At 49.4% G+C, this 15,680-nt stretch overlaps 6 protein-coding genes across 6 annotated transcripts; 4 read left to right on the top strand and 2 right to left on the bottom strand.

Moving 5' to 3' along the window:
* Positions 1–1,365: 1,365 nt before the first annotated feature.
* VFPPC_14493 (hypothetical protein) lies at positions 1,366–2,595 on the bottom strand (the record flags this gene model as incomplete). The annotated part of the gene is made up of 1 exon (XM_018292261.1): positions 1,366–2,595. One exon carries the CDS (start codon positions 2,593–2,595, stop codon positions 1,366–1,368), a length of 1,230 nt encoding a protein of 409 aa, XP_018140495.1.
* An 833-nt stretch (positions 2,596–3,428) lies between these two features.
* VFPPC_16398 (hypothetical protein) lies at positions 3,429–3,734 on the top strand (the record flags this gene model as incomplete). Its single annotated transcript, XM_018294151.2, has 1 exon — positions 3,429–3,734. The coding sequence occupies one exon, from the start codon at positions 3,429–3,431 to the stop codon at positions 3,732–3,734; it is 306 nt and encodes a 101-aa protein (XP_018140496.2).
* A 437-nt stretch (positions 3,735–4,171) lies between these two features.
* On the top strand, positions 4,172–6,919 carry VFPPC_08841 (CAMK protein kinase; the record flags this gene model as incomplete). The annotated part of the gene is made up of 2 exons (XM_018287477.1): positions 4,172–4,349; positions 4,692–6,919. The coding sequence occupies 2 exons, from the start codon at positions 4,172–4,174 to the stop codon at positions 6,917–6,919; spliced, it is 2,406 nt and encodes an 801-aa protein (XP_018140497.1).
* A 437-nt stretch (positions 6,920–7,356) lies between these two features.
* Positions 7,357–8,077, bottom strand: VFPPC_14494 (hypothetical protein; the record flags this gene model as incomplete). The annotated part of the gene is made up of 2 exons (XM_018292262.1): positions 7,357–7,886; positions 7,942–8,077. 2 exons carry the CDS (start codon positions 8,075–8,077, stop codon positions 7,357–7,359), a joined length of 666 nt encoding a protein of 221 aa, XP_018140498.1.
* A 582-nt stretch (positions 8,078–8,659) lies between these two features.
* On the top strand, positions 8,660–8,866 carry VFPPC_08842 (ankyrin repeats (3 copies) domain-containing protein; the record flags this gene model as incomplete). The annotated part of the gene is made up of 1 exon (XM_018287478.2): positions 8,660–8,866. One exon carries the CDS (start codon positions 8,660–8,662, stop codon positions 8,864–8,866), a length of 207 nt encoding a protein of 68 aa, XP_018140499.2.
* A 2,240-nt stretch (positions 8,867–11,106) lies between these two features.
* Positions 11,107–15,345, top strand: VFPPC_08843 (G-protein beta WD- 40 repeats containing protein; the record flags this gene model as incomplete). Its single annotated transcript, XM_018287479.1, has 3 exons — positions 11,107–11,749; positions 11,809–13,343; positions 13,408–15,345. The coding sequence occupies 3 exons, from the start codon at positions 11,107–11,109 to the stop codon at positions 15,343–15,345; spliced, it is 4,116 nt and encodes a 1,371-aa protein (XP_018140500.1).
* Between the last annotated feature and the right edge of the window lie 335 nt (positions 15,346–15,680).

Below are 15,680 nucleotides of genomic sequence, written 5' to 3'. Positions count from 1 at the left end.
TCATGTACGGTACGGTGAAGATGTCTCTTACAATGGGTCTGGTTTAGCGCCGTACAGCTTGCATTCACGATGGAGAGGGCGCGGTTACAGAAGTCTGCGACGTGTCGACTCAAGGCGTAGGTACTTCATCTTCAGGCGGGGTTTATCTCCTGATGCAGTGCTTAGGAGTCCAGAAGCATAGACGCAGAAAACGCATTGTTTATGCCAATTTTCAAGATTTTGCTGGATGATCGTGGCTGACATCGGGAACTGCTACGATGTCAGGGTAGTAGTGGTATTCGTTAAATCGTATTGTTTATTTCTCAATTCGTAGGCACGAGCTCACTTCGCACCTGAGTGTAAGCGTCATACGAGTGTATTATTCTGCAAAATATATCCATTTGATACAAGAAATATGGTAGAATACTATGTGCGATAACAACAGAGGGCAGAATGGACACCTTGCATATCGCGCAACGACACACAAACCTGCGCGAACAAGTTACCAACCTCGACGGCAAACTCCAGGACGATGAGCTGCTCGGAACAGCACAGTTACGTCTGAAGTGAAAGACACCTAGCACTTTGCTGTCCAATACGTGCGGCGCTCCGATCAACCAGTATGAGATAAAAGCGACAATGAATACTACTTACCTCAAACTTACCACGATATCATACATACAAAAGTCAAGTCATAAGCTTATAAGTCATCCAAGCCATGCCTCTTACAAATAAAAAAACAACAACCAAGCTTGCCATAAAGACAAACGAAGGCAGACAATCCCGTCCCTTGCACTATCCAGGAACGGGTGAGGCAAACACTAAACGCCCGCCACAACGTGGTCGTAATCCATGATGCTGCCGCACAATAAAACAAGGCAAACGCAACAATACCATTATAAATGACCAGCAAAGACGGCATCAAATGAGCTGCATAGGGCGGGTCGATACCCGGGCATGACCTCCATACAAGCCCGATGTCGGGTCACCACACCGACGGCGCACATGACCATCTTGGCGTCGTGATACTCACCACGGCCACTCGGTCTGGTCATGTTGTACGTAGAACCGTCACTGCAAAAAGAAAATGTACTCACCTCAAGTCTAAAAACAGAGCCGGAAGCCTCGTGTTTTGGTCTCTGCTGATGGTTCAAATAGACCCTATTTATGGGGCGTATGCGTAATCTGTTCTCAGTTTGCCTTGCCAAAATGACATCACCAATGAAAGCAAAGCGACTGTTTTTAAAACAGAGTGCACCAGGCGACCATGCGTTTAGCTCGTAGTAGTTTTGAAATCAAAAGGTCGTTCGTTAGTGTCATAAGATACAGGATATGTACAGTAAGGTTCACATATATACAGCGGGTTTGCCTCCCAGTTAGCAGCAGCTAGTCCACCCTTCTTCTCGCCTTCGGTCGTTTCCTCGAGAAGTCCTGTACCGACTTTTGGATTTTACTCAACGACTCTTCTGGGCTCCTCCGCACTTCGCGTGCTAGAGATCCAGCTCCTCGACTAACCAAGCAACACTTGGGGGATGGCGAACGCTGATATGACGGCGCTTTTTTCGAATGTGAAACAACGGACCGGAACTCCATGTAAGATGCAGCAGCCGCTTCGGGACGGGGGGTAGGGGTATCGGAATCTAGGGTATCGTCGCAAGAGATTAAAGAAGGGGTAATATCAAGGTAATCGAATTCATCGTCGGGGTATTGGGCGGTGGGGATGTCATCATCCTCATCAAAGTCAATAGCGTCCTCGTCGGGGTGCGACTGGACTTTGACAACATCTGCAGCCGAGGTACCTTCAACCGATTCACAGACAGACGTGACAGCGGAGTGGCATTCATCTGACTGAGACGTCTCGTCGAATTCCTTTTCGAGATAACGTCGTCGAATAAGTTCAGGGACCAAGTGTCCAGATTCAGATCCGGAAAATGACATGGATCGTGAAGGTGGGTTCGTCGAGTAGTCGTTCGACTCTGCGTCTGATGGTGGTGATGATACAGACGGCTCCGATTGTGCATCCTCTGTATGTGGGGGCGACAAGGGTCCATGGGGATGAGAAATGTGATGATGAGAGGGCTTCTCCTTGATCAAATCAGGCTCGGCGGTCATGACGGGACCGTTGGGGAAGAAATCGTCGTCCATGAAAGGGGAAGGGACATCGTCGACGCTGCTGGCCGCGGTGCTAATAGTGTCGGTTTCTGAGAAAGAAGCCGACGAGGTAGAGTGAGTGTCGTGACGATCGAGGTAATCCTCAGGTAAATAGCTAGCAAAGTAGCGAATAATGGAGTCGTATGATTTTGTTCGGAAGAGCTGCAGGGCGTGCTGCCACTGCTCAGTGCCCATGAGCTTCGGATTGGCAATGATTTCGACGGCCAGCGTCTCCAGAGACTCATTAAGCTCACGGAGTCGCATTTGCCGTCGATCAGCCATCATCCTGTGAAACTCATGGGCGGTATCCGCGTCGCGAGAAATCTCGTACACATCGTGGTGGAAAGCCTCGGGGTCTTGGAGAGTAAAGGAAAAGGTGTTGTACTGATCGTGGAGGGTGGTAAAGAGGTCATCTCTCTTCATGCCAAACTTCCAGGCGGGCCACGCCCAAGTCGGATCTTCCATCACGGGCGTTGCGAGGGAAGACGACTGGTCGTCGTCGGGGTGCAAGGAGCCGACACAGGGAGAGAGAACCCCGTCAAAGCAGTTGTAAATCGAGGCCCAGTGTGCAATCGGCACATAGGCTCATTTAGATCTTGGGACCAGTTGTCAAATCCATGGCGAAAAACTGTTGGTGATAGTTTGTCGGATACAGAGCGGGCAAGTCGTACGTGTTAGGGATTGTGTATCATGGAGAAAGGAGGAGCAACGAGAGATTTCCAGTATGGGTCTCCGTGGGCACCGTGACGAAAACACTCGAGCACCCATCTGGGGGACCGCGTACTAGCAACATATCTCGAGGCCGTGTTCACGAAAGCAGAAGTCTGCGCATTGCGGCCTGAGGCAAACGAGGGCATGGTGTTTCATTGGACGCCATTCTTTCCGAAGCACACCACCGCCACTTTGTTTGGCCAATGAAGATGAGGTCGGCTTATCGTAGGGCCAATGATGCACTAGTCAGCGGGTCCCTCCGTTCCACGATGGGGCCAACCGGAGACAGATCGCAGCCCTCAAACATGCACGGACAGTGAGCTGACAATGCAAGCACACTGTTTTGGACCTGTGGCTGTGAGGCGCTGTGGCTGAAATGAAGAAATGGAATAACCAAGTGACCTCTTTTGCTCCCAGAGCTCAGACAAAGTTGATGCGTTGGCATTCCCACCCATACTAGGTACTTGACACAAGTCGGTCACAAGAGCCGTGCATTTCTTTCATTGATGCGTGAGCTCGCCTGGCACAAAGCGATTTGAGATATGGTCACATATCAAGGATTCTTTGATACGAAATATGGCCAACAAATGGTCTCCTTCGATTGCAGTGATGCCCAAGAGTATCGACGACTGATACCATGGTTGTTTTCTGGAGTATTCCATACTCCAACGGCTAACAGAGAGAAACCGTCTGGTGGGCAAAGTGTGGCGGTGCCAGCTGAAAGTCAATGGAAGGTGAGGCGCAAGCCATCAGGTGCTGGTGGTCAGCAAGTGTCCTCGTATCAAACCCATGACCAAATTCAAAATCGACAGGAAATGTTCTCTCCATCGACTTGGCTATTCGTCTGGAATAAAATTATGACCGTGGCTGAAATTGCTTCATTGACAGCTTGATTCTCCGTATTGCCCAAAACATCCCTCTCCAAAAATTATTTTAAACGACTCGCCGGGAGACATGGTAACTTTGTTCCAAGTCCTCAGCTCATCGGACTTGATCCATCCCTGTTTAGCAGATAACAACGGCTTCAATACATCGCAGGTAAGGTCATTTGCCTTCATTTTTGTGAACATGACTTGAACTGGGTCTCTTTGCAACGGCGGGTGCACGGGAAACCAAGTAAATCTGAGCAAGCCGGCAAGAAAACCATCGCACATGCTGTTCCAGGAGTACTACGCTGAATATACGCGCTTGAATCCATAACCCGTCGTGTGAGGACTCGTTGACATCATTGCATCGGCTGCGTGGTCAAGATGCTGTTCTGCTTCTTATGTATGTGCTCTGGCCACCTAGGGCTGACGCCTCGTGCTGACCACACACGAGTGTGTTCACCATGTTGCCGCATGTTGCTGGAGGCATCGATGACTCTGCCCTCCTGAGGCTGAGGCTGTACGGATCGAGCCTATTGGAAAAGGCAGAAAAGGCAGACTTGGCCCAGAGACTCATCAGCAGGCCTCCAGAGCGAGGGCAAGCCTCTCACCTGGGCATCTCACGTTGCTGGACTGGTGATGGTAAATATGGTCTCCTGCGCCTCTTGAGGGAATCCCAAGGCGGCCCTATTACCTCATTCAACCTTCCTGTTCCTGCATTTATGGCATGCATGGCCAGCCATGTTTTTGTTGGTTGTTGATGATTTTACTTTTTTCTTCTTCTTTCAAATTCCGAAGCTTGCTAACCTATCCATCCATCCACATCCTTCCCTCCATCTCGGGAGGCTGATCCTTGCACCCGCTCTCTTCCCGTCTATTTGCGTCCACCAGCCCAGTCAAACATACTGGCCACCAATCACACTGACACTGCTGACAGAGGCTTCCAACCAGACAGACAGTCAGAGAACCATTGACTTCGTCCAGTCAAGTACTTTCTTCCTTCTGTTGCCTGCTTCTGCCTGGTGTTCCCCAACCAGGTCGCCCGTTCGCCCATCCTGGAACCGCAGCCGCTGAAGGGTTCCCGCCCCTCCCCCACTTCCTCTGCCACTGCCTCTGCCTCTGCCTCTGACTCTGGCCCTGTTGCTCCCGCAGGTGCTCCCGCTTCTCAGGTCGCTCCTTCCGCGCCTGCCAACGTCGAAGTCCAAGTCGAGTCAACGTCGTCTCCAACAAGACGTCGTCTTACTGCTCCCCACCACAGCCCCATTGCTGCCTTCATATATCGCCATTTTCCCAAGGCCACATGGGCTCTCTCTGCTAGGCATCGCCAACAACCTCTTCTCATGGCGGCCGAGCACAGGCCCGAGACCGCCTCAGAGGAGGTCTCGGAAGAGCGCACCGAGCCTTTTTCTCAATCTGAAATCGATGCTCGCTTCAATCGCTTCGGCGTCGAGGAGACAAGCGCCGTTCCCAATGACGAGCATGTTTCACTCGATGACTTGCAGGTCGAGGACCACCACCACAGACAGGGCATCCGCATTCTCGTGCGCCCTCTCACCAAGTTGAACAGCACGCGATCCGTGAGCCCCGGTAGCGATAATTGTCGCTGGCTTGCGCTTCGTGCTGAAGTTGCTTCGTCTGATCAGCCTGAGCACAAGGTGCTAGCTGTGACTCAGACTTCCAAAGATATCAAGTTTTCCGTCCGCATTCCTGGAGAGAGCCAGGACGATGCTCCGCGCCCGCCATTGTGGTGCGAGTTATATTATGATCCCGCCAGTGACAAGGTCATCTTTTTGAACAAGTCCGACGTCCCCATCTCGTTACACAAGGTGTCGCAAACCTCCTCACTAGGCAGCCCGCCTCTAGGTGACACCAACATCATCAACCCGGGGCTCATCAAGGCATTGCGGCCCGGCACATGGCGCATAAGAGTTCGCGACATTGCCGTTTTGGATTTTCGCATTCTCGAAAAGCGACCTGTCACACTGTATCAGGCGCGGCCTGCCTTACCTCACCAGTCATCCTCTCTGACTAGCTCCAATAGCAATTCCAGTGTGAAGCGAGCACTGAGCCCAGATGAAGATGAGAAGAGAGTCAAGCGTCGTATCTCAGATGCCTCTAACCAAGCAGACGACGGCGTCATCATGTTCCTCCGTCCCGCCGCTGATCCGCTGGTGTTCCCTCTGCCTAACGGGAGAGAGAGCAAGGAGCTCTCTGCCGCATCAACTCACGCCCTCCTAGACGCGGACAAAGGCGACACGATTGCCATACCTGGCGTGTGTGAACTCGACGAATATTATCTAACCAAACGCGATCCAATTGCCTCCACCGCCCTGTCCGCCGTTTACACCGCAGACCACTCGAAAGTCCCTGATAATATTGTTACGGTCAAAGTTCTCAAGACAAGAGTGGCCAATGCGAACGATAAGCCGTATGTGCATGAGCGAAATGTGATTCGTCAGGCCGATATGTGGCTGCGCGAATGTCAAAGTCAAGAAGATTTGCAACATGAATCAATCGTGCGGTACTATGGAGGAGACGCACGATATCTGTCACTATATATGGAGCACGTTGATGCTCCGGATTTGACGGCTCCAAGCCGATGGAGGAACAAGCAAAATGACTTGTTCATGGGAAGTCGACATGATGCGATGCGAATCTTGCGCGACATTGCCAGCGCGCTGGGTTACATCCACGGCCGACAATTGGTTCACAACGACATCAAACCAGCCAATATTTTATATTCGCCCGAGCGTGGAGCCGTCCTTTGCGACTTTGGTCTATCAACTCCCGCCGCAAACTCCCCATCGGGCGGAGGAACGCCCTATTATGTGCCACCCGAGTTCATTGGGACAAAACTCCGCGGTCCTGCTTCGGATGTTTGGGCCCTAGGCATCACCATGTTGTATGTCATGCGCAAGATTACGTTCCCTGACAGCAGGGCAAGGCGGCATCATCCAAAGCCGCTGTACTGGCTAATCGCGGGCATCAACAACCCTTCCATGCCACACAAGCAGCACGGCAATGGCCATCCAGCCGTGAGCCAAATGCGTGCTTGGTTGGAGGAGATGTTTGAAGCCAGAGAAAGGCTCAACCCTAAAGACCGGTTGGAGCGACTAGTAAAGGAGATGTTGACTCCGAACCCAAACCATCGCATCACCATGAAGAAAGTGTTGCAGGAGCTGTTGATTGAACTTCCTGCAAAGGCTGGCTGAGTTGCATCTGGAGTTTTGAACGGTTTTGCATTGTGAATTGTTTTCGAGTATATTTTTTTGGGTTTATGGTATCAGCCTTACGCCCCGTCACGGGATGTAAACGTTCCTGGTGTCTGGGCTACGCTGAGGAATATTTTTCCTTTTTGGATACGAGTTATGATGGGTAAGTCGAGCCGCTGGGACGGGTTGAGATGGCTCACGGCTAACATTGGATCAGGATGGTGCGAATTTTGATGGCGATTTCAACTTTATATACCCTGGACATCTTCTGCATATATATTTTGCCCTTTTTTTCCCTTTTCTCTCTTTCCTTCTCAATTCATCCATGTACATACATTTAGCATGGCGCTGCATCGCTGCATGGCATCCACAATGCCCATAGATAATAGAAACATCACTCATCATAAAATCTCACTTCTGCATCGCTCAAAGTGCTCTCACAGACCCATGACAAATCCAGACGCCAGTGCAACAACCGTAACCAAAGCTATGATGTTGGCTCCCATTGCCGTACCAGCACTATCCTTGGGCTTGCCGTCAGACGTACCATTCGTGGAAGAGTTACCGCTTGAGCCGCCACTGCCGCCACTCTGCTGCTGAGTGACATTCTGCACCGTAATACCCTTTGTGGTAGTGCAGTTGCTCAACGCCTTGGCATCCTTGGTGAAGCGAATATCTGCACAGTTGTACAAGGCGGAGCCGCTGGCCCCCGACGTCACAACCTGCAGAGACGCCAGGGTACCTTCCTTCACGTCAACCGGCACAGGGAGCTTCTCGACGCACAGGGTTCCCTTGCCGGTGGCGTTCCAGAACTGCGGCGTGAGCGAGATGTTGAAGTTGGTTGCGTTTTCGCCCAGGCCCAGGTTCACAAAGACATATGTCCACGGGTGGTGGAGGTCCACGACCAGAGAGCCGCCGCCGATGGGCCAGTCTGTCACGTTGCCGGACTTGTAGGGCACGCCGGCGCCTGTGATTGTTAGATTTTATGGCCAGTTGGTTGAGTCGAAGTAATTTATTCTTACATGGATATGTCCATTGGCTGTACTTGGCTTCATTGGCCTCGGCGAGCGTATCGGCCCTCCATGCAGGGTATGTAAGTCCAAAGTGGGCGGTTGCACTCTGGGCAGCAGCCAGAGCGAGGACTAACTTGGACAACATCTTGAATTTGACAGCGGAGAGAAATTGGGAAGCAGAGATGTGTTTTCTTGGCAGTGGATGGGGAGGGAGAGAGGAAGTGCTGAGATGTGAGGTGAGTCCTGTCTTATAGCTTTGATGGCAATGTTGCGAGACAAGCGGGGCTGGCGGCGCGAGTTTTCATTTGGCACCGAATTAAGCTACAATATTGGATTTTTGAGCATGTAACAACCGTTGGTATGCTAGCCTCGCATTTTTCTTTGACGCCTCGAAATTTAAAGAGTCAGGTCCTTGTGGTGCTGTGACCGGGCTGCCGCGGGGTGAAGCCATGAAGTGAGGGCATGTGGTGATGGGGGCAGGGGTCCAGAACTTGGGTTGCTGGATTAGGTCAGTTTTAGTCTCGTGTGGCTTGCTCTTGATGTAGGGACGGGTGAAAGTAAGCTTCAACTTGGGCTAATATCTAGCACTTTTTCTTTCCTCAGCCTTGTGGAATTGTGTCCATCACACGGTATTAGTAAAGGCATTAAACAGAACACTTGGCAAGCAATTAACAACTTGTCTCTGTAAATGCCATCTAAATTCATTCTTACGTGGGTCAATGTTCGGATGTCTTTTGTCGATGTGAACGCGGCTGGGGAGCAAATCGTGCTCGTCTTAGAAAAACTTGCTCAAATCACCGCAGACCCCCCCTGCGCCGCACAACCGCCTCCAGTTCAGCCACGAAAATGCTCAAGTGCTCGCTTTTTGGGACAGGCGCTCATTGTTGCGGGGATGGGATTGGAGAATTTGGGTCAAGATGTTATTTGGGGCTGAAATTGAGAGATTTGAGGATTGTGGTGGGATGTCGGTGTGGACTTTGTGGAGGTGAGTTGTTATTCTGATGATGATGGATAATGCGTGGCTAAGGGAATGTGGAATTGAGCATCTGCACAATAGCTGGCCGTTGTAGACTGCCTCAAAGTTGTCACTCATGGCAAAGTGCTTTCCTGGCCAGTACGGCAAAGTATGCACTACTACAATTTTCATCGTTCAATTACCTATGTGTGTGCTGTGCATATGCAACAAGTAAGTTAGGCACCATAGATGGTGTTTTGACATGATCAACCTTTGAAGGGTATCCCCGCCATAAACAACGTTTGGTGATTTGCGCAAACATGATGAAACAGCCTCAACCACGTGGGCAACAGCTCCACGGCAGAGTCAAAGGAGTAAAGCTCTAAATTGAGTTGGGAAATATGATGGCTTGTCTAGCCAAATGCCAGACCTCACAAGCAGCCCAAATCGGTTTAGCAGCGGCGGGCTTTCGAAGACCACCAGACATTTACCTATCTGGTCTTCTCCATTAGAGGTCAAGTTCAACGACCAATGGGATAGAAAGAGCAGAGGCAGAATGATTGCAAGATACCGCGTTATGATTGGACCACTTGACGGTTTAGAAAGTGTGCAAGTACCAGATTGGGCCTCGGCGATGTTCTCAGTCTATTACTTACCTGGACTGCAATCAACGACTCAACTATCAAACGGGATTAAAGCCTTTATACCCGTTGCTTCATGAAAGCCTTGTGCTTGGCAGAACCTCCGTTCTCCTATGTGGAACATCCTTCCATTTTACACTCATACCGAAATTAAACAAGTAAATATTTCATTGCCAAAAACGCGGACTTGTACATTGCACATCTCGTTTTTATTCATGAACGTTGCAGAGGAGTATATTCAGTTTCTCTGCCACCGACGTACCCCGCTAATTGTGAACTTCCAAAGTCACAACAGTTGATGTTGATGTGAGAAAGACTTACCGACCAAACACCTCTCTTGTTCGCCGCCCAGGGCGTGCATGGGCTGTCGTCCAGCTTCTTGTCAAGGATGGCGCGAATGTTAGCTCGCAGAACAATTGTGCTCAATCTCGGACAGCACTCTGGTGGGCCGTCAAGAAGAGGGAAATTGCCGTCGTTAGGCTGCTTTTGCAGAATGTCACAAATGTTGATTCAAAGGACAGCGAGTGTGGCCAAATCCCGATATGATGGGCAACATTGAAGTGAGAAGGGACACGAGAGTGTTTGTGGGGTTGCTACTCTAGAATGGCGCGAGTATGAACTCGAGAGACAACTCAGGCCGGACGCTGCTCCCATGGGTAACTGAAAATGGGAATAATGCTATTGCCAGGCTGGTTCTACACAAAGGTGTTAATTAGAAGGATAACAAGTGTCACTGTCGCGTTATCCGCCTCAATGGTGACTAGGTTTGTCGCGAATTTGGTGCCTTTTCTCTTTCTCTCTATCCTGTCGGAAGGGTTCATGCCATTCTTCTTATTTTAAAAGTTTCCTAGTCTTCAAACCTTTTGATTAGGGAAACAGAGCTTTCCCTAATTGAAGACATGGAGTAATAAACGCAGGGCAAGCAAGGTGCACCGTAGGCTAAAGCTTCCCGCTTTGCCTCCTTAAGCTGAAATGTGTGAGGCTGTCCTCAAGAAGGGGAGGAAGAAGGGCCAAGTACAGCAGCAGCGTCAGTAGCAGCATCAGCATCTTCAGCATCAGCATCTTTAGCAACAGCATCATTATCAGCCCGCTTCCCATACCCTGGGCCAACGAGAAATTCGTTGGCATCCCGGGTATTTTATCTGTGATTTCATGCCATCTAGCAAATTATGCCAAGTCCGCTTGTCCAATCAACAGAGGAAGCTTTATCCAACAGTCCGAGCCACCGCCTGTCTGACTTTCGACCATTTCGGAACCATGCAGTCGTACAAGCCCAGCATCAAAGGCCCGGGTGAGTGAATAATCTGGTGGGATGATGTGCGGGGAAGTGAGGCTGACAGGTTCTGCATGTGGACGAGAATGGACGAGGGCAAGAAGGCATGGACGGGACGACCCGTTGCCTCTGCCGCAATTAGAGCAGCCATTTGCCACACCAGATGGCACATTTCCCTCGCTTTGCAATCTGCGCCTTTCTTCTTGGACGAAACTTCCCTGAAACTATACGCGAATTTGGACGAAATACCTCCCGATTTGTAAGGCTTCTCCTACTATATCACCAGTGGCAGCCCAAGTACAAGTATGTCCGGCGTCGGGGAGGCCAGCCTTGTACTTGGCATCATCTCGTCCATAATTACCCTCATCGATGCTACGAAACAAGTATGGGAGGCCGTCGAGGACGAATCGGGTCTCCCGCTAAATTTCAAGAAGTCAGCGACAAAACTTCCTCTTATCTTGAAGCTACTGGAAGACGCCGAAAGATACATCGATAACACGATAGACGAGTCAATACACGCCGCTTTCACACCAACCTTGGAAGATTGCAAAGTTCAAGCTACTCTATTGCAGCAGCTATTTGCAAAGGTTATGCCAGAGGAGAGTGACTCCAGGTGGGATCGTTATGTAAAGGCCGCTCGAACGATTGGGAAGGGTGGCCGTGTAGAGAGCTTAATCAGGGCAATTTTGGACGATCTACAGCTCTTGGCGACGCAGTTTCCAGAAAGTACAACTTCGAGAGGCAAAGACCAGTTGGCAAAGGCAATTGATGAAGTGACCAAGATGGAGCCTTCATTGCCAGAGGGCTTCGAAGAAGGTCCTGCGTTTGCGCATTACGGCAGTGGCGCGCAAAACGTCAATACTGGAAATGGGAGTCAGTTCAACAACAACAGCACTGGCAATCAGAATAACGGTCCAGGACAACAGTATATCGGCACCAATCATATCGGTACGCCTTCCTAGTCGTAGATTTGCGCGAAGGATTATAAAGTTAATAAAATGTTACAGCCCGTCCCTCCTTGACTGTCGATGAAATAGATCGACTTTGCCTGCACTTCTTGCGATGTCCTGATACGCTGCGGATTAAAAGTAAACTAAAAGAGAACAAAGACAAATTGCTCCATAAATCCATCGATTGGATCCTTCATAACTCACAGTACATCAACTGGAAGGAAAGAGACGATATCGCTTTACTCTGGATCAAGGGCGGCGCGGGCAAAGGAAAAACCATGCTGTCTATTGGTATTATTGAGCGTCTTTCACTTACGCAAGGCGACTCGTCCGTGGTGACTTACTTCTTCTGCCAAAACTCAGACTATCAGCTCAACACGCTTGAAGCGATAATAAAAGGTCTGATTTTGCGGCTAGTAAAGCAGCAAAAGGGCCTTATGGAATCCCTGCGATGCCGCTGGGATACTGCCAACGAGCGTTTTACCGAAGATGTTACCTCATGGCGAACACTGTGGGACATTTTCATGGAAATGTTAGAACACTGCAGATGCCAGAGAGTGTACATTGTTGTGGATGCTCTTGATGAATGCCAGAGCAATGAAATGGCTGGTTTCCTGAAGCGTCTTGTCCGAACGGGTCTCCATGCGCCATCTAAAGTCAAGTGGTTACTAACCAGTCGACCATTAGATACCGCTGAGCAGGAATTGCTGGCTGGATATGATCAACTGCTCGTCAGCTTAGAACTCAACTCGAAACACCTTTCTGAAGCTGTTAAGAATTACATTGCCTTCAAAACGGATGAGCTTGGTCGTCGCCGCAGCTATGGAGAACTATTGCGGCGAAGGGTAGAAGAGGAGCTAACTGAGAAGTCTGAGGGCACGTACTTGTGGGTTAGTTTGGTGTGCCAGGCACTCGAGAGTGTTAGCCCGGACGATGCGTTGGTCACAATTCAAGAGTTGCCGTCGGGTCTGCCTCCTCTTTATGATCGGATTCTCAGCCAGCTTTGTCAAGGCGACACAGCCATTGTGAAGAGGTGTATGCGGCTTCTCAGGGTCATGATGCTGGCATATCGACCTCTGAGTATAGCCGAGTTTAGTGCTGTGACAGGACTGTCTGGCCAACAGGTTGTTATTGAAGTATTGGTCGACCGATGTGCATCCTTTGTGAGGAGGCGAGGACGAGACATCGTATTTGTTCATCAATCGGCTCGAGACTACCTAGCCGGAAAGAGTGGAGAGTCTATAATTGACTCCTATGGAGTCTATGGACATGGTGAGATTGCACTTAATTGTTTGTCTTATTTGAGCAAAAGGCTCAAGGTTAATCTCGTTGATCTGCCGCGAGCCGATCTAACCAGGGAATCAATGACGAGAAATGCGCTCATAGACAGCGTAGACTATGCAGCCAGCTTTTGGGCACAACATCTCGATAACGCCACACAAAATACACTTATACGAGCTGCTCTTACTGAACGAGGACTAGTCGGCGTATTCTTGCACACAAAGTTGTTAGAGTGGCTAGAATGTCTAAGTTTGCTGGACAAGCTCTCAAACGCTATCGAGGCATTGAAGACATTGAAAGATGCTGTGGAAGTAAGTAGCATGCCGGTGATTCATTGGTCTATCAGTTGACTAAAGGCGTATCTACGTTACGCAGGATCCATTCCTCTTAGCGCTTGTGGAAGATGCGATGCGTTTCTTGCCGCGGCACTACCGTACAATAGTGATATGGCCATTACAAGTATACAGCTCTACGATAATCTTTAGTCCAGAGACAAGCATCGTAAGGAGGAGCAATCTCGACAAACTTCCTACGTGGCTCACAAGGCTCCCACGAATAGACAAGTCGTGGGATGCTTTAATCCAAACACTCGATAGCCACGCAAGCTCCGTGATCAAGGCTGTGGCATTTTCACCGGATGGCAAACGGATTGCTTCCGCTTCGTGGGACGGCTTTAACTTGAGGGATTCCGTGACAGGAGACCTTCAAAAGAGGTTCTCAACGGATGAAGTCAATACCATTGCATTCTCACCAGACAGTAAGCAAATTGTATCGGGGTCAGAAGATAAGACAATCAAGTTATGGGATGCTCAAACAGGCGAATTACAAAAGACACTTTTAAGCCACTCAGACGAGGTTAATGCAATAGCATTCTCACCAGATGGGAAGCAAATTGCATCGGGGTCAACAGATAAGACAATCAAGTTATGGGATGCTCAAACAGGCGACTTACAAAAGACACTTTTAAGCCACTCAGGCAAGGTTAATGCAATAGCATTCTCGCCAAACGGGAAGCAAGTCGCGTCAGGCTCACATGACGCAAAAATTATGCTATGGGATACTCAAACAGGTAATCTACAAGGCACCCTTCAAAGCGACTCACACTGGGTCTTTGCAGTGGCATATTCACCAGATGGCAAGCGAATCGCATCCGGATCACGGAACGAAACAGTTCAGCTATGGGATATTCAAACAAGAAACCTTCAAATGACGCTCGCAGGCCATCAAGGTTTTGTACACACTATAGCTTTCTCACCAGATGGCCGGCGGATTGCTTCTGGAAGCCTTGACCGAAGGATAAGGTTATGGGATACTCGGACAGGCTATCTTGAAAAGTCGCTCGAAGGCCACACAAATTGTGTTACGGCTATAGCATTCTCACCAGATGGCAAGCGAATAATATCCGGATCACGAGACAAAACAATCAAAGTTTGGGATACTCAAATGGGCCATTCACAAAACACTCCTACAAGCCATGCGCAGTCGGTTAGCGTTGTAGCATTCTCACCAGACGGCAAGCAAATTGCATCGGGGTCAGAAGATAAGACAATCAGGTTATGGGATGCTCAAACAGGCGACTTACAAAAGACGCTAGGAGACCACCCTCATGGTGTTACGGCCATAGCATTCTCACCAGACGGTATGCAGATCGCATCTATGAGCCAGTTCACGATTAAGTTATGGGATGCTCAAACAGTCGACCTGCAAAAAACGCTTGTAGATCGCAAAATGCTTTCTAAAGCCATAGCATTCTCGCCAGATGGAAAGCGGATTGCATTAGCCCTGTGGAAGTACATCAAGTTATGGGATCCCATAACAGGTGATTTAGAAGAGCTTAAAGGCCAACGCGGACGGGTTACAGCGCTAAAATTCTCCCCAGATGGTCAAAGGCTTGTTGCAGTTTTAGGCCCAAAAGTTCTTACAATATGGGATATTCAATCGGGCTATTCACAAATGATTTCTACAGGTCACTCAAGCCAGATTGATGCCATAGAATTCAAGTCACACGGCGAGCAGATTGCATCCGAATCAACAAACGGTGAAGTCAAGGTGTGGGATTTGGATGGAGGCTTCGAAGTCCCCAGGTCGGGCAAGTCTGTCAGGCATGAATTCAAGCCATTGCAACGCCTCCACGCTTACAATCAGTGGATTCTCTATGGCGAGATGCCAGTACTTCGCTTACCGTTAGATTTCGAGGTAACTTGTCAAGATACAAGAGGCGACCACTTGGCTATTGGCTGTCGTAGTGGTCATGTTTTTATATTGGACATTGATCGAATGAACCTGAGTGCAGTGATTAGGGACTCCTTATAACTTGGTCAAATTTCATTTATAGTTTCATATTTATATCTAGTACTTTTACCATCCGATCGACTACGGCTTGCCACGGGAGTCACCTACTAACTACGTGTTCTTGAGAACGCCAACCCAAAAGATACATTGTGATTCTGGAAACTGCCAACGAAAACTAATTTCCGCTCCTACTATTGAGGAGCGGGCGAAGAATGTAAGGGTACCGTATCCAGTTTCGTGTCAGAGACCATCGAGCAAGTAATGCGACTTGTAAATTCGCGTAGTCCCTTATGGTGTCGACAATTTTCTTGTCGAAGCAAATCCTCACCACTACTATATTAGTCTAAGCGAAAATG

The sequence above is a fragment of the Pochonia chlamydosporia genome, chromosome 6 (genome assembly GCF_001653235.2).
Source record: "Pochonia chlamydosporia 170 chromosome 6, whole genome shotgun sequence".
Lineage (NCBI taxonomy): Eukaryota > Fungi > Ascomycota > Sordariomycetes > Hypocreales > Clavicipitaceae > Pochonia > Pochonia chlamydosporia.
Note: the sequence above shows the minus strand (reverse complement) of the source record. Positions and strands in the feature narration are given on the sequence as shown.